This window comes from Eschrichtius robustus, chromosome 8 (genome assembly GCF_028021215.1).
Source record: "Eschrichtius robustus isolate mEscRob2 chromosome 8, mEscRob2.pri, whole genome shotgun sequence".
Lineage (NCBI taxonomy): Eukaryota > Metazoa > Chordata > Mammalia > Artiodactyla > Eschrichtiidae > Eschrichtius > Eschrichtius robustus.
Genome location: NC_090831.1, coordinates 25,894,504 through 25,915,975, shown reverse-complemented (window position 1 = coordinate 25,915,975; position 21,472 = coordinate 25,894,504). Strand labels below are relative to the sequence as shown.

General features: G+C 35.5%; 1 protein-coding gene across 3 annotated transcripts in view; it reads left to right on the top strand.

The window, feature by feature from the left end:
* Window positions 1-21,472, top strand: part of CACNA2D1 (calcium voltage-gated channel auxiliary subunit alpha2delta 1) — a 500,765-nt gene that overhangs the window by 465,451 nt on the left and 13,842 nt on the right. For all 3 annotated transcript variants that reach the window (XM_068550454.1, XM_068550455.1, XM_068550456.1), the window contains 13 exons: window positions 739-826; window positions 1,930-1,992; window positions 2,677-2,780; window positions 3,690-3,776; window positions 6,623-6,690; window positions 7,084-7,122; window positions 8,904-8,975; window positions 9,844-9,996; window positions 10,083-10,135; window positions 11,767-11,822; window positions 12,233-12,362; window positions 14,374-14,483; window positions 15,612-15,694. In XM_068550454.1, coding sequence (XP_068406555.1) covers window positions 739-826; window positions 1,930-1,992; window positions 2,677-2,780; window positions 3,690-3,776; window positions 6,623-6,690; window positions 7,084-7,122; window positions 8,904-8,975; window positions 9,844-9,996; window positions 10,083-10,135; window positions 11,767-11,822; window positions 12,233-12,362; window positions 14,374-14,483; window positions 15,612-15,694 — 1,106 coding nt within the window. The remainder of the gene's footprint in view (window positions 1-738; window positions 827-1,929; window positions 1,993-2,676; window positions 2,781-3,689; window positions 3,777-6,622; window positions 6,691-7,083; window positions 7,123-8,903; window positions 8,976-9,843; window positions 9,997-10,082; window positions 10,136-11,766; window positions 11,823-12,232; window positions 12,363-14,373; window positions 14,484-15,611; window positions 15,695-21,472) is intronic.

Below are 21,472 nucleotides of genomic sequence, written 5' to 3'. Positions count from 1 at the left end.
AATGTTTTCTAGCCTATGCCACCCCCAGCTCTTGTGGTAATACAATATTAAGTAACACCATATATTCCGTATCTGAATAAAATGAAATCAGAAGTGTGACGTTTCAGTCGGTACGTGTAGGTTATTTCAGAGCTTTATGGGCTTAGAGCAGAGGAGCCAAGAGAAAGGGAAGAAGGCAACATTTTTTGTTTAAGAGAGTGTATTCATTGACCCTTGGTCCTCGTCATCTTTTCCCTCCATTACCTTCAAACCTGGGCTAATACTCTCTTCAGTTACTCCAGAAGTGACAGCCTGAAGCCTGTGCTCTTTCATCAGTACCAACAGATTCCAAAAGCCGGTCTTGGAGCAGTGCTGGTCTGTGATAAGTTATTCTGTTCCTTGGCCCCAAAACGGAAGACAAAAAAAACAAAGAAAACCCTATATGTATTATATAGTTTTATACTTAGGCATAAAATTGTCTGTGAAATTATGATACTTTGGAATCCTTATCCTTTTGATAGCATTTACAAAATAATCTGCCTCATTTAGAATTGGTTTTTCCACTTCTAATTTTGTCCATATCCTGAAAAATGGAAGAGGAACAATATAAAAAATGTAGAAAATTAATAAGGTTACATTTTTAAATTCATAGAAATATTATCCACTCTAAATTGCATCTGGAAATAGAAAATGTTTGTCTCATTACTATCCTAATTAAACTATGTGGGTGTAATTGAGGCTCTCCTTCTTCCGTGTTAGGCAATACGGACTTGATTAATAGAGTCTTGCTGGATGCAGGCTTTACAAATGAACTTGTCCAAAATTACTGGAGTAAGCAGAAAAACATGTAAGTGTTTGTTCTTATTAATAAAAGATATATATTCTGCATTTCGGTTTAGCTTCTCTTGGGGAAATTTTTGGAAAACAGGTCTCATAAATTTAAAGTTTATTATTTATCTTTAATAACCGTTTCTCAAGCAAACCATTTTGCAGTTGTTGACAACTTGAATTTTCAGTTGTGGTTGTGTGTCAGGACTAACATCTACCATCACTCAGCTTTACGCATGTATACACTACAGTGTGAATGACCAAATTAAATAGGTGTGCTTGCGTGTGTCTCAGTGTTGGTGGTAAACTAGGGCTTCCAGTGAATGTTCAGTTAGCTTTCTAATAGCCCTGCCCTACAGCCAGTCAAGACATGGAGAAATCTGACGATGGTTCTCCTTTCCAGTCTCTTCTCCGCCCCATTTCCAATCAACCAGCAAGTGCTAAATATTGTTTCTAAAAATGTTTTCCTCTCTTCTTCATACTCAGGGTTCTGATTGTTTTCCATTTCTAAGAAATCACAGCAGCTGATGTCTCTGCCTTTAGGGCTTCCAATTCCTCTGCCCACGGGCCCCAGGCTGTTCTCCATGTAACTCATACTTTCCAGAGTCTCACTTTTAAAACGGAGCCCTAATAACTTCAGGGTGAAGGTGAAGCAGCCTCTCCAGCGTGGATTTCACGATCACTAATGAGCTGACCATGCTTCAGAAGCTTATACTTGCAACTTTACCTCCTGTTGTTTCTCACCTCATGCCTTATGCTTTTATTACACCAAATACTACCAACTCTTCACTAGCTTTCCCTTACATGTACTCTTTTCTTTACATGTGATGTCTTCCTGTCATCTGTGTTAACTCCCATTCCATCTTCAGGATGCAGCTATCTCATTATTTCTTATGAAATGTCTTCCTTAAGCATCCTGCCTTTAACTATTTCTTAGATATTTTAAGAAATATCTAAAAACTATGTTTTATTAAAACATAGTTTACATCTATTGATACATTTACTTTGGCTTCCTTTATCTCAGGAACTCATTCTGTTTCACTTTGTACCACCAACACCTAAACTAATACCTTACAAAGAATAAGTTGAATGAAAAAGTCCTTCTCTTGTCTTCTGTTCCAGCAAGGGAGTGAAAGCACGGTTTGTTGTGACTGATGGTGGGATTACCAGAGTTTATCCCAAAGAGTAAGTTCAAATAGCATCTGTAAAAATTACTGGATTACAAAGGACTTCTCCAAGGATCTGTACCTTACTGTATAAGGAAGCCATTCTTCAGAGAAACTGATCATTATTAGCAGTTAAATTGGAATTTACCTAAAGTACTTAATTATTAAAATACTCCATTTCTTTCAAAAATGCTATTATATGATTCTTCAATGATGTTTTTGCTTGTCATATATATTACAACATTGAAGAGGTTATCAAAGAGATTTCTCTCTTCATAGACATAAGCTAACCTGGTTAAATGAAGATATGGTTATTACGAATATGTCGACTGGCAATATTGGCATAGCACTTCATTGTTTTCACTGTTCTATGGATTTTATCTGTGTTTATCTTCAGAAGAGTCCATAAAGTGGGCTGTGCAGGTTGATTAATATTAATTGACTTATTAACTGACTTGTCTATAATTACCTGGCTAGTAAATGGCAGAGTAAAACTAGACGTCAGCTTTTTCTGCTCCTTAGTTTAATTCTAAGCAGATCTGTTGCTTAGTAGTGAATGTCATTTACACCATCAATTACCACTAACTTCCTTAGACGTACCTGAGATACAGACATATCTGTAAAGTTCAGTGGTGTCCACAAAGGGAAAAGTAAGTTATCGAGTAGATTAAAGAATAAAAATGATGACCCATTTCCTCCTTAGGGCTGGAGAAAATTGGCAAGAAAACCCAGAAACATATGAGGACAGCTTTTATAAAAGAAGTCTCGATAACGATAACTATGTTTTCACTGCTCCGTACTTTAACAGTAAGTATTGCTTTAGAATTCAGCCATCTCAATTCCTTTTTTAAAAATAAATTATTGCTACTACCTGCTTCCCCCCACACAAACAATATATTTTATGTTATTTGCTCAGAATAGTGATCATTAAGCATATACCATATGCATGACATTGGAAGGACAGAGCATCCATTTAGTTGAGGAAATAAAATGCATCTACAAGAAACCAGCCACCCAGTAATGTAAAGACAGCATATCTACAGGCATGCATAATACATTGAAACACATATAGATCATCCCTCATTTCACAAACTGCAAATATATTTAAGAATGTTTAATGAATTTTAAAAAATGTAGTTAATCAGTTTGCTCTTTAATCAGTATTAGTTGCATAACATTTATAAAAATTAATAATAGCCTATATTTTAAAATACTTTATTGGGTTCTTTCCCTAAAACTTTCTAATTTAATCCTTCAGCCTTTCTGGGGGTTGGTTTTACCATCACCATTTTCACAAATGGGGACACTGAAGTTCAGAGAATTTCAGTTTTTTCCAGGAATATGTATCTTTTACAGTTTTACAGCAGTTTTGTGAATCTAAGATCAATCTTTCTGCTTTACTTCAGCCGCCTCCCCAGTATTGTAGTCAGTGTCATAAAGCAGGGATTTGGTGTGCATCCTTTATTGTGAGAGTGATACAGCCAAGCTGAGTAATTCTCATTCCAAAGTCAATTAATGCAAACCAATTCCTGGACACTCCAATTAGCCTGCTATAAAAAGGAAGAAAAGGGAAGAGGAGACCCCTTCTTGATAACATATTTATGCTAGAACATTTAAGTAAAACAGTATCCACCTGTACCTATTAAAATAAATATAATATTATTTGATTTATCTAGATAGGTCTATTTTTCCCTTTTTTTTTTTTTTTTTTTTTAGAAAGCGGACCTGGTGCTTATGAATCAGGCATTATGGTAAGCAAAGCTGTAGAAATATACATCCAAGGAAAACTTCTTAAACCTGCAGGTAAGCACATATATTGTACACATACACACAACCAAAATTAAATGTGACCTACTGTTTATATTATCAACTGGCAGTGCTTATCAGGAAGGCTATCAGAAAGCTTCAACCAATATAAAGTCAAATTTGAAAAATAAAATGAAACACAATTAGTTACCTATGAGATTGGGGATGAAATAAGAGTTGAGTTTTCAAAGAAGTGTGTATGTTTATACACTCTTGACATAAATTTAGGGAGTCAGTTTCGTGTTGTATTTCAAAATTCTAAATGCTGGATTGATCCAGCAATTCCACTCAGAAGTCTATCCTATAAAGCATTTCAAAGATACAAAAGTAGATATGGGCAAGGATGTGAATATTTGTAATAATTTAAACATGAAAAGTTAAGTTTCCATCATTGGGGAAAAAGATAAATTGTGGCATATCTATACTATGTATCTGTTAAAAAGAATTAGGTAGGGATCTATTAAAAAAAAAACCTTACAATAAAACATATAGAATAATGAGTCTTTTGGTAAAAGAAATCAAGCAAATGAAAAAGTTCATAAAACTGAGCATCAGTGGGAATTAGAAGTGGGCTGTAATGAACAGATGCAGTAAAAGTTAAAAAAAAAAAAAATGTATAATTCAGTATTGTTTGAATTTTAGAAAAACTAGGCCAGATTGAGAAGGTAGATAAACTCCTTTCTGCTCTTGAGGGCAATTTCACCCCCCAGCAGTTGAGCTGCATACATTCACTCAGCAACTCATTCACTCCTTCCTCCATTCTCTCAATTGCTCATTTACTCAATCTTATTCTCTCAATCACTCATTCATGTGCCACCTACTCACTCACCTACCTACTCATTCACTCATTTATCCACACTTCAGCAAGCATTTCTTTCTTTTTTTTTATTTATTTATTTATTTTTAACATCTTTATTGGAGTATAATTGCTTTACAATGGTGTGTTAGTTTCTGCTGTATAACAAAGTGAATCAGCTATACATATACATGTAACCCCATATCTCCTCCCTTTTGCATCTCCCTCCCACCCTCCCTATCCCACCCCTCCAGGTGGTCACAAAGCACCGAGCTGATCTCCCTGTGCTATGCGGCTGCTTCCCACCAGCTATCTATTTTACATTTGGTAGTGTATATATGTCCATGCCACTCTCTCACTTCGTCCCAGCTTACCCTTCCCCCTCCCCGTGTCCTCAAGTCCATTCTCTACCTCTGCGTCTTTATTCCTGTCCTGCCCCTAGGTTCTTCAGAACCTTTTTTTTTTTTTTTTTAGATTCCATATATATGTGTTAGCATATGGTATTTGTTTTCCTCTTTCTGACTTACTTCACTCCGTATGACAGTCTCTAGGTCCACCCACCTCACTACAAATAACTCAATTTCGTTTCTTTTTATGGCTGAGTAATATTCCATTGTATATATGTGCCACATCTTCTTTATCCATTCATCTGTCGATGGACACTTAGGTTGCTTCCATGTCCTGGCTATTGTAAATAGAGCTGCAATGAACATTGTGGTACATGACTCTTTTTGAATTATGGTTTTCTCAGGGTATATGTCCAGTAGTGGGATTGCTGGGCCGTATTGCAGTTCTATTTTTAGGTTTTTAAGGAACCTCCATACTGTTCTCCATAGTGGCTGTATCAGTTTACATTCCCACCAACAGTGCAAGAGGGTTCCCTTTTCTCCACACCCTCTCCAGCATTTATTGTTTGTAGATTTTTTGATGATGGCCATTCTGACTGGTGTGAGGTGATACCTCATTGTAGTTTTGATTTGCATTTCTCTAATGATTAGTGATGTCGAGCACCCTTTCATGTGTTTGTTGGCAATCTGTGTATCTTCTTTGGAGAAATGTCTCATTAGGTCTTCTGCCCATTTTTGGATTGGGTTGTTTGTTTTTTTGTTATTGAGTTGCATGAGCTGCTTGTATATTTCGGAGGTTAATCCTTTGTCAGTTGCCTCATTTGCAAATATTTTCTCCCATTCTGAGGGTTGTGTTTTCATCTTGTTTATGTTTTCCTTTGCTGTGCAAAAGCTTTTAAGTTTCATTAGGTCCCATTTGTTTATTTGTGTTCTTATTTCCATTTCTCTGGGAGCTGGGTCAAAAAGAATCTTGCTGTGATGTATGTCATGGAGTGTTCTGCCTATGTTTTCCTCTAAGAGTTTTATAGTGCCTGGCGTTACATTTAGCTCTTTAATCCATTTTGAGTTTATTCTTGCGTATGGTGTTAGGGAGTGTTCTAATTTCATTCTTTTACATGTAGCTGTCCAGTTTTCCCAGCACCACTTATTGAAGAGGCTGTCTTTTCTCCACTGTATATTCTCAGCAAACATTTCTTAAGCACCTACTGCATGCACTGGTCAGGTTAGGGAAGCCTCTTAAAACCCACCACTTGAATGACCTCATATTTATAAAGCTATTCCTGACACTCATTTTTTTAAGCCTCCTTTAATAGTTAATTGACCAGGTTATAGTAAATCAATGTGTGTATAAATGAAGTTTATATAATAGTTTAAGAGCTATTAGCATTACTTCTTAATGAAAACCCCAAGAAATATATGTCTGTAATAAACATTATAAAATAGCATTAAATAGAATATAAATTATTTAAATTATCATACCCCAGAAATTATATTGTAGCTAATTAAATTTGCCACCTTTCAAATGAATTTGAATCAGCTTTTCAATGTATATCTGCAATTAAACATTTTTTTTTTTTTAATCTTAAGAAACTTACATTTGCCTGCTCAGGAATTTTTAAATGTGAGAGTAAAGATAAATGAGAATTATAGCTACATTTTTTAAATATATGTGTCAGTTTTTCTTTACATGATTGTTTCAGTTGTTGGAATTAAAATTGATGTAAATTCCTGGATAGAGAATTTCACCAAAACATCAATCAGGGATCCGGTAAGATAACTTTTTAAAACATTCTTATGCTACATTTACTGATCTTAGAAAGCAAATAAAGTCTTATACAGTGACAAAATAAATTTTCGTTGCTACTACATTGAAGCAGAATTATGAATTCCCATTTTTTCAAAGATTTTTTTGTTTAGTCAACTAATATATAATAAAAGAAAAATATTTCAATATTATAATTTAAAATGCTAGTTTAAATATTTTTGGCTGATATTTTCTAATTTGTAAAGATAAAGCTATTGACTAGACTATCGTTTAATCTTTTATACTAACTAAATTATTATAAAATTTCTAATTACAATATGGTAATAATTAAAATGATATAATTAAAATCCAATTAGAAAGATAATATGAGGTGATAACTGTATTTCTGTCTTTCAGTGTGCTGGTCCAGTTTGTGACTGTAAAAGAAACAGTGATGTAAGAAAACTCTTTAAAATGGAATTTTTAAGTACAATTTTTTTGTGTTACCCTTTCTAAGACTCTAATGATAAAGAAAGTTGCGGGAAGGTTTAGTCAAATGCTAAAAAAATATTGTATGGAATGGTGAACTAATTCATAGATAAGAATTTGAATTATATGCTTTTAATTCCTAACCTTAAACGTTAGAAGCATTTTAAAATATTCATTAAAAAGCCATATCAATATAGATTGTATTCGCTTCAGTCTCAGTTGTGTTAGATTCTTTTGTACATATAAATACAAATTAGTTTCTGACCAGAGTTTCTAACTGAAGCATATTTATTGATTATCAGTGCAATCTTCCCTCATCTTTTGCACTTTATGTGAATTTTTCACACTGTGTTTATAGTGGTGAGAAAGTTTTTTTAACTAAACCTTGGTATTACATAGTTTTACTTGCCGGGATTGGATTTTACATTGTCTTCTATTACTTCCATTTCTGTTTGAGAAGTTGAAAAAGCAAATGTCAAGTTGCTTTGTTCCAAGCTGAAGATGCTGTAAGAATGATACTAGATAAATTATTCGTATAATGAATAAGAATGATGAATTCCACTATTTTCTTTCAGTCCTCTTATGTATGTCTATATATTTCCAAAGGAAGCAGGGGTGTCATATCGTTTTATCACTCCTAGTCTTGTGAAATCATAAGCCAGTAATTTTAATTATTTTTGTAACATCCATTTTACCTAGACTATGTATTAGCTGTTTTTAGAGCAAAGGTTTTAGCAAGCTCCTTCCATATTAGAAAAACAGAATGCATTACATCCCCAAATCTGAAAACAATGTTTTTAATTGTGATTTTATACAATAAAAATTATTAAATTGATTCATGCATTTAAACATAATTTAAACGGGATGGGAATACTTTAGGATATATGACTATTTTTCCTCTGTCAGAGGCATTTTTTTTTTGTCTTGCTTCCTGCTTTTACATCTCAAATTATCCATATATTTTTAATATAAAATAGTTATAAATAAGCTCATGCTGCTGCTTTTTATTTTTAATTCTGTGATGAATAGTGCCCCAAATGGATTTTCCTTAATGTCTTTCTTGTCAAAATCTTAAGTTTATGTGTTTAAAATAATAATTATACATGATTAAATGTTTTGGTTTATCCAGTTTCCTGGTTCATTTAGATGACAGTGGGGTGGCAAAAAGATTATTTCTGATTTGTTCTTACGTTTTCGTTCGGACTGAGTTGACTTTTTTTTTTTTTTTTTTTTTGGTCTGCATTGGGTCTTCGTTGCTGCACGTGGGCTTTCTTTAGTTGTAGCAAGCAGGGGCTACTCTTCGTTGTGGTGCAGTGGCTTCTCTTGTTGCGGAGCATGGGCTCTAGGTGCGCGGGCTTCAGTAGTTGCGGCGCGTGGACTCAGTAGTTGTGGCGCACTGGCTTAGTTGCTCCGTGGCGTGTGGGATCTTCCCGGACCAGGGCTCAAACCCGTTTTCCCCTGCATTGGCGGGCGATTCTTAACCACTGCACCACCAGGGAAGTCCCTGAGTTGACAATTTTAACTGGATGGATTGTGGTGGCATTTCAAGCCCTGATGGTTTGATAGCAATCTATATGCATGCCCTTAATTTATTTCATCAGAATCTCCTGAGCATATATATTCAAGAGAAGATACAGTTATCTAAGTTTTTCTCCTATTTTTATTGTTATAATCATCTATATGATGGAGTAATGATTATGTAACCTAACCTTCCTAAAGTGTATTAACTGTTATTTTTGTTTTGGTAGGTAATGGATTGTGTGATTCTAGATGATGGTGGGTTTCTTTTGATGGCAAATCATGATGATTACACTAACCAGGTATGTACCTAAAGTGGCAAGGAGTAGGGTTTCCAAAGTGTGTTTCCCTGATCAACATTACAAAACTCCTTCACACCACTATAAAAATTGATAATTGAAGTGCTTAATGTAATATAAACCATTAAGAAATGCATCCTAAAACTAGTTTTCCTTATATCTGTTAGTTGAGTTTACTTTCTGGTACGGTTACCATTAAAACACAGAGCTAAAAGATGTTAACGTGATATGAACGTTTTATTTTTGATCTCTCAGAAATTTAGAAAATTTTCACATATTAATCAGTTGATAATGCCAGTCCTAATACATAGCTGGTTTGAAACAGATGAAAATTCTAACCTGAAATTTGAAAATTGGCAACAGTTAGGCTCTTTGCTTTACCCAGGATTTTAAACAAAGTAGAATTAAGTGCCAACTAATTTCATTTCTGAATCTGTATATCTGGCTTTTCTTTACAAAACAAACAAACACAGAAGATCTCTCAATACTGGACAGTTTTCCTAAATGACAATGTTTATGGGTTGGAATTGGTGAGCTAGAGGTTGTCCCTATAGATGGGACTCACCCCAGTTCAGCACAATCCCTACAAGTTTCTTTTTCTAGTTTCACCATTTCTCTTATTGGATTGTGACTTAAGGCTTAGTAAACTGTCCGTTCCTTCCAAGTAGCACAGGGAGCCATTCAGAAATGAGAATACCTAATCTCACTGGAGTTCTTTCAGAGTGTCATATACTGGTTTATTACTTGCTTTTGTTTTCAAGCTCCTCAGTAGTTTTAGTTCTGTTTCTTTGTATCATTTCTTTTGTTTGTACTGGTTCAGGTGGTAATATTTGGCTTACATTTGAAACGTTCTTATTTTTTTCTGTACCAGATTGGAAGATTTTTTGGAGAGATTGATCCAAGCTTGATGAGACACCTGGTTAATATATCAGTTTATGCTTATAATAAATCTTATGATTATCAGTCCGTGTGTGAGCCTGGAGCTGCACCGAAACAAGGAGCAGGGCATCGCTCAGCGTCCGTGGTCAGTAACGTGCAAGTCACCCTTCCACTCTCTCAGAGGGACACTCAGTGTAGATTAATGCAATACTTTTTTATTCTACCTTACAGCCATCAATAGCAGACATATTACACATTGGCTGGTGGGCCACTGCTGCTGCCTGGTAAGTCAAAATTGTAGTTTTATTGGTAATGAGAGGAAAGTGTTGTGAAATAGTAAAGAATGTGATGGAAAGATGGATATGTAGATAATTATTATGGGAACTAGTGTTTTCATTTCCTACAGCACATATTGGTAATATTCATAAAAGTATTTTTTCTTAATGATCACTGTAAAACCGTTACAGTTATTCAGCTTTTTATATGAAAACAGTTTTATGCTCATGCACACTTCGGCCTTGTCAGGGGCTTCTTTTATCCATGGATCTGTTGAAACTCTTTTCCTTTGTATTTTTTGTTTATAGTATACTCAATCCTTACATTTTAGGCATACTGATCTATAAAAAGTTACTATTTATTGCCTTCATTATCCAAGTTCAATGTCTTCATCCATCAAATTCATGACATGATGACTTATCTTTCTACCTCTTCACTTTTCTTACAAAGGCTGGCATCATTTTAGAAGCATCATGTTCCTGAAATGGATCTAATTCTTTCTTTTCACTGATTCTACCCTTCCTCCCTCCTTCCCCTCTTACCTACATCCTGCCACCTATGAAAAGCAGACATTTAAACTGCTTATTGAGGCACTGTGGAAAGTCTGGAAGATCAAATTTGTCATTCTTTGGGTCTGATCAGTCTAGTAACTAATCCTCCTGTTGTGTCTGGGTCCATTCTCTCCCTTCCTCCCTCCCTCCCTCCCTCTCTCTCTCTTTTGTATCATTACCCTACTGTATTGTCTAAGTTTTATTCCATGTAGATTAATCTATAATGTTCACTTGATGTTGAGGCTTTCCCAGTGAAAATTAAATGATTATGCCATTTTATTAAAATAGCAAAGATGTTAGATTAAAAATCCAATTTTTTCTAAAAAAAAATTGTGAAAAAGGGTGCTTTCTGTTCTGACAGTGACATTTGTATATGAATTTACATAGGTTTTCTGAAGCTCATAGTCATCCTGAAATACTTGATTGTCTTTATGCTATTTTCTGGCCAGAACCTTCCCCCTCCTCAACCTCCCCGCCACCCAACTTTTGTTTTAACTAAACTCAGTTCCAGATGAGTTTTTACTAATATTTGGCTCAATTGTCATTTATTGTAAAACTGAAACGTGCCATATGCCCTATATATAATATGTATATTGTATTTCATGAATGCCACATTATGTATTTACAAATATATTCTATAGTGTAAAGTAAATAGTTCGTAAACCCATGGTACAAAGTCATTTTTGTTTTGGGGTTTTTTTTTTTTTTCCTACCACAGAGCTTTAATAACCTAAATAAGGAGAAAATCTTGAGTGTGAAAACTACGCACCAGAATAATGACATTCTCCCTCTTAGAGTTATCACTTCTCCCCGCTCTGATTTTGTATTAGGTGTCTTCACACGTATGTGTCCCTCACTGGGTCCTGAACACATCTGACTTCATGACTTCTTTTACAGAAGGGAATTGACAGTGTCTTGCATAATTTAAGAAATACTTATATAAAAATGCTCCTCAACTTTCTATTAGCAAATTCTCAACTTTTTCCAAAAAGATGAAAAAGAAACGGGTTTGTGTACATGCAAAAATACTCTGGTCTTTGTTAATTTATGAAGGAAAATATCAATACTTTTTCATATTTAAAATTCAGGTCTATTCTACAGCAGTTTCTCTTGAGTTTGACCTTTCCACGACTTCTTGAGGCAGGTATGTAAATGCTCAGATACTGTCATAATAATTAACATTTTCTTTTTGGATGCTCCGAGTTCAAAACTCAGAAAGTGCGTGTGTGTGTGAGAGAGAGAGAGAGAGATCGTCCATTTGACACTTTTGTAGGTTGAAATCTTTTTGTCAGAACTTTCCTAGTGCCTTAGAAACATTCCTAGGTCATATTGGCCTCTGTTTTGCAGCTGTATTCAAACTCAAATGTACTCAAATTCATTTATTCTATTGATAAGTTATTGGGCATCTTTAAGGGCTGCCACTATGCCACACGGAGTAAACAAGCCAGTTGAGGTGCCTGCCCTCATACATTTGTTTTGCTCTGTGAGATATGAAGGCTCTGGGAGACGGACTGAAGTGTCCCCTCATGGTGATGGTCTTTATTTTCCCCACAGTTGAGATGGAAGATGACGACTTCACAGCCTCTCTGTCAAAGCAGAGCTGCATTACCGAACAAACCCAGTATTTCTTCGATAACGATAGTAAATCATTCAGCGGTGTATTAGACTGTGGAAACTGTTCCAGGTAATAATTTGTTTCTTCATTTCTGGACTAGTCCTGTTTGACTAAGAAATTGTATTCACTTGTATAATCGTCACAGAAAATAACAGAGATTGTCTTTTGAGTGTGAGAGATCTGAATGACTGCTTTAAGTTGAAAGTATCAGAGCTCTTCAGTTTCTCTGAAGGTTTTTAAAATTCTAACTCTGATGATAAGTTGTAATCCCTTCAACTGTAATAATTACATGATCAAAAAAATTATATCCACTTTTAGGCAGAACATAGAGGAATTTGATTGTATTATATTTTGTCTAGAAGAATCCATATTAAAATTTTTCTAATGTAGAGATAGTTTCAGAGATTATATTCTCTGATAAGATTAGAATTAATTATATTTACTAAACAGGTTAACAAAAATATTCTTGGCTAGTAAGTTTTACTTGTAGTCTTCACTTAAACTTAGAATTGAATGTATCTTTGAGTTGAAACTGAAAGAACTAGGAGAACATATCATTTCCTAAAATCAAGGTTAATGTTAGTCATCACCGCCCATAAAACACCTTGAAAAAATTTTGGAAGAGATGGAGAGATTTAATTTTGTTGTAATGAGAGAGAGAAAGGCAAGGTGGGAGATATTTGAAGTTTTGAAAGGAAAGGGATAATCCATGTCACAGGATCCCTGAGAACAGAGCAGAAAGGCACAGAGTTGGGACACTTTGTTTTCCGTAGCTGAGGACAGCTTATTCTAGAAGAAATGTTAACAGAGAGAAGAGGAAAGATGAGGAGGTGAGGTAATCTGAGCAGGTGACAGGGCTGGAATAGTTAGTTGCTAGGCGATTTGGAAAAGAAGTTTATAACAGTTAAAAATATATATATTTTCAGGAAGGGGTTAACTGAAACTAGCACAAATTTTTAATAGACATGGTCAGTATGATTTTATGACTTACTTTATGAAACCTGTATATCCTAGGAGGAGGGAGAGGAAAGGGGCGAAGTAAGGCATGTACTCAGAAAAAAAGCAGACCGTCTTGTTTCGAGATTAGCATATCAGGACATCACCTTCAGGAAACAGAACGGTGGCATGTTTAACGGGTACATCAGAAAGAGTTTAGAGTCTTTGGGCTTTCATTGATTGATGTTCAGTAATAGCAGTATATACTCTAAAAAATGACTAAGTTAAACTGTAAAGATCAATATAAGATATTAAGTTAAATCATGCTTACATTTGATTTGCTTTATGCTGTGTCCCAACTTCAATAGGTTAAAAAAAGAAAATCCCATTCTTTGAAAAATAAATTACTCTTTAATGACAGACCTACTTTTTTACTGTGGAAGGTAGAAGCAGCTTAAGATGTGGAAAAAACACTGCATGGAATTCAGAGCCCATAATTAATTCTGTCTACACCTGTGTTGTCCCAATTCAGTAGTGACCAGCCCCAGGTGGCAATTTCAATCATCAGTTGCAGTTAATTAATATTACAATTTTGCGCCTCAGTCACGCTAGTCACCATTTCAGGGGCCCAATAACCTCATGTGGCAATTGTTTACTATGCTGGTTAAAGCGGAAGGCGTTTCTATCTTCACAGAAAGTTTGTTGAACGGCACGGATCCAGACTTCAGTCCGCCATGACTTGGGCAAATGCTGAGCCATTTTTGTGCTCCTACTTTCCTTTACCTGTAAAATAAGGCAACTTGGGCACATTTTCAGTGATACCACAATTCCCTAAATATGTAAAATGAAACAACTAGATGGTGTTTATTTTGCATTGAGGACTATCACTTAAGAAACAAAGGTCACACTTAAAACATCTGTTGGAATTTTTTTAGTATTCATTTGCGAGAGATAGCACGTCCATGTTAATCAAACATGGTAATCTTTCTCTTCTAAAATCATTCAGTGTTACTGTTCGTGTAGGTGATGCTTTGTTTCAAAAGGTCCTATTTTCTTTCATTTTAATATGTAAAAATCTTTGAAATCTATTCTTTTCTCAGATGATAATGTTTCTTTCTGATCTTTAAAAATATTTATTTTACAGAATCTTCCACGTAGAAAAACTTATGAACACCAACTTAATATTCATAATGGTTGAGAGCAAAGGGACTTGTCCCTGTGACACGCGATTGCTCATACAAGCAGAGCAGACTTGTATCCTTTGACATTGGAGAGGTTTGGAATGGAGAACCGTCTTAAAGCTGTGCAGTTTTAACCTCGTCACGTTGTTCGTGCCCAGAAAGAAAGAGAAAAATACCACAGAGCGCTGAGATCACCTCACAGAGGCAGAATGGACCCTCCACACAAAATTTCATTTGGATGTCAAGACTGATGATGCCACACATGCTCCAAGAGGATGTGAAAGGCTTCATACTGGCACAGTGAGTCTTGGTGGAGAGAGCAGCGCAGGTTCCCGAGTAGCCCTGAAAATGGCTAGAGAGAGCGGGGAGAAGTACCTGGCTCGGGGTTTTATGGTGGTTGGGGACCGTGCTGGGCTTTTGCCAGTGCTGCCTGGGGCTTGTTGGCCCGAACTTCCAGGCAGCGCCAAAGGAGAGGACACTCAGTCTTCCCTGTCAGCTCGCCCAGGTGTGGGGCAGAAGGGAAAAGGGATTGTTGTGGCTTGAAAGCTGTCAACAGCCAGTCATCGAAAATGGGAGTTGAATGTGGTCTATACCTACAATGGAATATTATTCAGCCCTTAAAAAAAGAAGGTAAATCCTGTTGTATGCTAGAACTGCCATGGCAGTAATGCTAAAACGACTTCGGGTAGTAAATATGCTAAATGACTATTTTAGCACTGCAGGCAGAGGTTCGGTAGACTGCCTCTAGTTTTTGCTGTTTCTGGGAGAAAAAAGTAGCCCTCACCTATGTTTGGAACTGATGTTTAGTACTAGGAATTAGTTTCTGTTTCTGTCTTGCTAAATAGGAGGCACCCAGGCCCTCCCTTATGGTCTTACGTGTATGACCCTGTCTTATATGCTACGTCATTTGCACATTTCATCCACTTGTGTTGTACAAATATTTACTGAGTACTTCCTCTGTGCCAGCGACCATGCTGTGTAAAGCGTTGATCTCTTCACACAGGCCCTAGACTGACAGGAGAAAATTTGTGGCAGTTCAGTACTTTAAATCCCATGGTACTTGAACTGGTTGTGTGGGACCAGAATGATGGCATTGGTTTCTCTGGCTTGCTTTGAGAAATAAGTGTGTTGCTTTGTATTTTTTTTTTAATTGTGTAAAAAAAAAAAAAGTAACTTCGTATTCCTTAACAAGTTTCTTTAGCTGATGGTCCAGATCCTTGTGATATGGTGAAGCAACCCAGATACCGAAAAGGACCTGATGTCTGCTTTGATAACAATGCCTTGGTAAATAAGACCAAACATTTGCTATATTAAAATATATAACTCAGTGGTCACAATAATTTAAGGAGACAAATTGTAGTTTTAACTCCAGTGTAATGTCTTAACCGTAACCATAGTGTTTCTCATTAACATGACATACTTGCTGGTATATAGATTTTTTATTTCAGTATTTTTCGTGGTTAGCATAAGCTTAACAGTTGCCTCTTCTGTCCTTTCCACAGAAATTGTACTTTCAAACACAATGCCGACCAATTTACTAATACTCCAAGATCACAAATCTGATGATTTTAAAACTTTCTAATGACCAGTAACTGACAGTAAACGTTACTAATGGTATATGAGTTGCCCACCTTCATTTATATTCCAATCCTGAAGATATAACAGTTATTTTTATTATAACATTTTTTTGTGTTTATTCTTCATTCAGTGTATTTAAAAGCCTGTTAAATCACTGTCGTCCCCTTATTTTGTAATTGTACTTTACATGGTTTCTAATTCTGCCACCTATTAGGTTTGTATTATTTCTCTTAATTGTATTACTTTTTATATTGTTTGAAGCTAGGCCAGGTCAATAACACAGGGTTAAGTAAAAGTTGGTATAATTTTACAAAGCATATTTAATGTATGTTATTTAAGATGACTACTACTTTTCCTATAGGTCAGCTGTCTTCCTCTCATAAACACTATTTGGACTTACTGTGTATAGAAGCAGCTTTATGCTTTTCAAATTATTTTAATTTTTAAGAAGCTTTATTCTCAAGCATAAAGCCCATATAAAAATTTCTCACCACTTATAAAGAAAGAACTAAAATTTTAAAAATTATGTTTCTCAGTTCTCCAATCTGTCATGTGTCTGTCTTTGCATAAAGTGGCTTGCAAACATAAAGCGTTATCATCTTGGGAACTGTTTATTCTAAAAACATGTCAGATCATTTACTGATGAATGTGCATTTCTAGAGGTGGTTGTTTATATAGAACAGATTTACCTAGTATGTACTTATTTACTCAAATACACATAGCCGCATTTGTTCCAAAAAAAGAATAAGGCATTTCCATAGATGCATAATATGCAAGTAGATAATACAAAGTGGAGCAAAGAAGAAATAAAATCAGTGATGGGGAATAAGGCTAAAAAAGCAAAATGTTTTAGCCAATAAATCCCGGTTATCTCTGTAAGGACTATTATTGATCATTCCTCTCTGAGGGGAAAAGTGATTCAAAGTTGCAGCTACTTGGTTTTTTTTCATTTTACAGTGAGCCTTAAATGAAACCCAGATATGAGGACTTCTGTTGTTCTGTCTACTATATACCTTCAGGAGCTTTGGCCACGTCAAATCATTCCCCAAAGAGTGCTGTTTGTGGGCCCAAGGGTAGTATCAAACATTAGGGAAACTTCCCTCATCAATTATTTGTCACCAAAGACTGAGATTAAATTTATTCAGATGCACTTGAAAGATTATATAAAAACCATTACCCCCAATATTTTCACCATAGGTAACTATCTCTTTGATCAAAGCACAATGAAGATTTTACCAAGACAAAAATTTCTAATACTCAAGTTGCTATAAATTATACAGTGGATTGTGTGTGAAAGTACAACTTTTGCTCAGTAGCTTAATGTGCTAATAATGTCTTGTGTTTTTTTGGCAGTGGAATATTTTGGTAATGCTTATTTGCAATGGTCACTGTGAATCTGCTCTGGATCGAGGCTCACATAAACTGCTAACTAACTGCCAGCAAATTGCATGAAAGCTCATCTTGTATGTCTTCTGTGTTTTCCTTCCTTTTCCTGTACTTGCTACTTTGCCCGTTATTAATAGGATCAACTTATATGCACAACGAGTCGTGCCTGTACCCTGATGTCAGCTCCTATCTATCTTCATTTTACTGCAAGTTTTCATGTGGGGTGGATGGTCAGTCACTTTCTCTAATTTTTCTTTGTTTTTGCGTTTGGCTTGAAATTTTTAAAAGTCATCCATATCCCTAAATCCCCTATAATAAATGTCCTGAAACCAGGTTATTAAAATGCCAGTAGGAATGTTGTTTTGAGAATAGCAGCTTTCAAATGTTACAGAAGTTTCTAATCCTGAAGAGAGCATATCAGTTTCCTATATTTATTTAAAAATCAGTAACTTCTCATAAGGTTTTGTATAAAGATTAAGTCAGTGTGGAGAAAAAAAAAATTATATATGCTTCACGCTGTCTTACTTTTTACTTCAGAGAAATACCCTAAGGACAATTATTAGAGTTGGTCATCAATTTTGTTTCAGAAGATGCTAACATAAAATTAATGATCTGTTTCAATTTTATTAAGCATTATTCAGTACCTTCAAAGCTCATTATGTAATTTTTCTTTTCCTTTCTAAACAAACAGATATGGTTTAAACAGCGTTTTTAGATTTTTTAGATATTGATATTCTTAGTGAAGTGCTTTAGTATAACTTACATTATCTAGGCCAAGATTATCATTATTTGTTACTCTTTGACAAATTTCTGAATTACACACTCAGTACAACTGAATAGATATTTTAGGGCCTGAGTTTACATTCAGGGCTCCATTTACAGTTTTGCAGTTTCTTTTTTGATGGTCTGGAATCATGATTGATTGTTGTAACTAGACCACTTTTGTTGTATTCTTTCTTCATTGCTGTCCAGGTATTCATTGGTTAGGAAACCACTAGATGGAGATGTGGCCATTACTATAAATGCAGTGAGCCCATCAGAGGAGGGGAAAGTGGAGAAGCAGAGGGAGTGTCAGAAAAAACTAAATTTGTTCTGGGATAATAAAATAATGGTTTTGAAGATTTAAGTGGCAAAGAAAAATAAAGCTAAAGTTTATCAAAGAAGAAAGTAAAGCAAGCCAATAACATGTACTATTGAGGAAGTTCATTATCTTATGCAACCATAATTGATAAATGCACGTTACTGGGTACATGAAAAATGAATATGCAGAATAAATGTGTGTATAGGTATGTATACACATACATACATTGAAGCCACCTCATGAATTAATGTGGTAAGTGTGTTAAGGTTCTCTGTAGGAAACTATTTGTTAGGGATCTTATTCTGATTAAAAGAGTTACATGTAGTATCTACCTGCCTAAATAATTTTAAATATGCATTTTCTTTGAAGCTGCTGTGGGTGACGTAAGTATAGACCTATCTAAATTCAAAAGTTAGCTATCCTTTGGTGGATGTTTTTACCAGTGATTTGAACTCTTACTGTTTGCAATTAGTCACCCCAGGTTCTGGTTGGGGAAAGAAAGGGAGAGTAAGGGTTTAGTAATACTTGTCTAAGAGAAAAATGAAGAGGATTTTACTCACTAGTATACCTGGTTTTAAAAAGTAAGCTTTGGGGCGAAATCATGAATATAACTATGGTTTAGACATCTTTTTCTTTTAAGTAGTAATGGGAAAGAAAAAAAGAATGAGGGATTCTTAATTGATATCGTTACTAAGAGTATTTTGAAAGAGATCCCTAGAAGGAAATCAAATAAAATTACTCATATTTTAAAATTACTCATTTAAAATTATTTAATTTTAAAATTAAATTTTTAAATTACTCATTTTAAAACATATGTATATAATGTTGACACTGTATCCCTTTACTATTTTAAGCTGAAACCAGCTACCAATCTGTTATTATTATCTACTACAATAATCTTTCTTTAAAAATCAGAGTGATTTTTCTGGTCATGGTGTTTGTTAGTGGGATTTTGGTCTCTTTCTTTAAGATAGAAAAAAATGCTGAGGTTTCTCCCACATCTATGCATTTGTGATTTAGAATGTTTTTAGAATGTATCTCATAATTTACTTCCATATAATAATTACAAGTCTTGGTAGATGTGGTTGCCCATGCAAAACACATGAGAAAACATGATCAGGAAACTGAAGGGACAGATTTTTCAGTGTGAATCTACGTGCAGACTTCAGGGACTCCAAATAAGTTATCTGAACTACCACCTCCCAGACTGAAACAGACATATCTCATCATCACACAGAGGAAATGAACCGCCCCCCAAAAAAAAAAAAAAAAAAAAAACAACACTAGAAATATAAAAACAATGGAAGCAGAGCCAGAGAGAATATTTTTCTTTCCATAACATTTCTAGAACATAAGGATGTATTTTACGTTAATACATCAATGGGTCTTGTATGTGTGCTAATTTTCCATTCCATCAAATTAATACTTTACTTAACTAGAACTGGGGAGCTCTCCTGGTGAAATGACAATTAAGCCTTTAAGTTAGTATTTTACGTTTACAGTGTTTCTAACCAATCAATATATGCAGTGCTTTATTTGAGTACACACTACTCATTTATCAAGTACTTACAGTACACCTACTATGTATCAGGCCATTCTTCTATGCATGAGATATTTAAGATGCATTTATACTAAGATATAACTTTTTATCTCAAGTTCATATGTAACTCAGCACCCTGTTTTTTTACCTGCTTAACCTACCTAAATGGAAAGGTATTTGAACAAAGAGAAGGGGAAGTGCAAAGGTCCCGAGATAGTAATACCTTGACCTGTTGCAGAGAAAGTTAGTTAGTTAGTGTTATCGGAGCAGTGTGAGTGGTGAGGGGAGGGGGAGGAATATAGGATGAAGATGGAGAGGCAGCCAGGCCGCAGACCACCTAAGGCTTTGTAGGCCTTCATAAGAAATTTGGATTTTGTTCTGAGAAATTTCAAGAAGGGCACGAAAAGATTTGATTTACGGTTTTAAGAAGACTGCTTTTTGGAGAAAAAGTTGTTAAAGGGCAAGAGTAGAAGCAGAGAGACAAGTGAGACAGCTTTTGCAGGAGTGTAGACAAGAAGTAATGGTAATTTGGACGTGCAATTTTAAGTAGTAAGTAAGTTTGGAGTTATATTTTGAAGCTAGAGTTAAGTGGACAAGCTGATAGATTAGATTTGAGGAAAAAAAGGAGGAATCACAGATAACTTGTCTTTGACCTGATCCATTACTCCTAGAAGTGTCATTCAGAAAAATAATATTTGGGGACAAGTTTGAGATCTTTCTGAGGATCAGAAGGAGAGGTGATAGTGATCAATGAATGTGGAGGTCAGCAGAGCTTTCAGGGCTGAAGATATAAAAGTGTGAGTTATTGAGGTTCTGGTCCAAGATGGCAACATAGGACGCCTAAAACTCACCCGAACCCACAGACCTACCAAATCTACACCTATAAACAGAGCAATTCCCTCTGAAAGACATCTAGAAAGTAGATGAGCAACCCCTATGCACTGGGCAAACGTAATATACATCCAAATGGGTAGGAAAGGCTGAGGAACTCTATCTCCATCAACCCCACACTCAGCACAGCAACATAAAATTAGAAGGGAACTCACAACACCCAGCTTCTCCCTGAGCAGTGAAGGGTTTAGATTGAACATCTGTCACCCTAGGACTCTCACGGAGGGGTGGGCCCCCAAAACTCCTAGCTCTGAACGCCTAATGGCGCTTGTGTCCATGAGACCCACAGGACTATAGCCAACAAAGAAACAATTCTTAACAGATTCGCAAGGACTCACCATGGCTATCCTTCCAAAGCTCAGAGAAACAGGAGCCAAGAGAAATGCACTTCTCCCAATCATTTCCTGACAGAGGTTATTTGCATACTTTAAAAGTTATTGCCTGCAAGTAAGGCTTCTAATTTAGCTCAGCTTTGGGGGCTTACTGCAAGACTCCCTGGAGACAGGGGAAGGGGTAGGCTATGCCTACTGACCCTCTGTCCCACTCCAGGTCAGTGGTGCCTTCCCAAAAGAGGCTTGTAAACCCA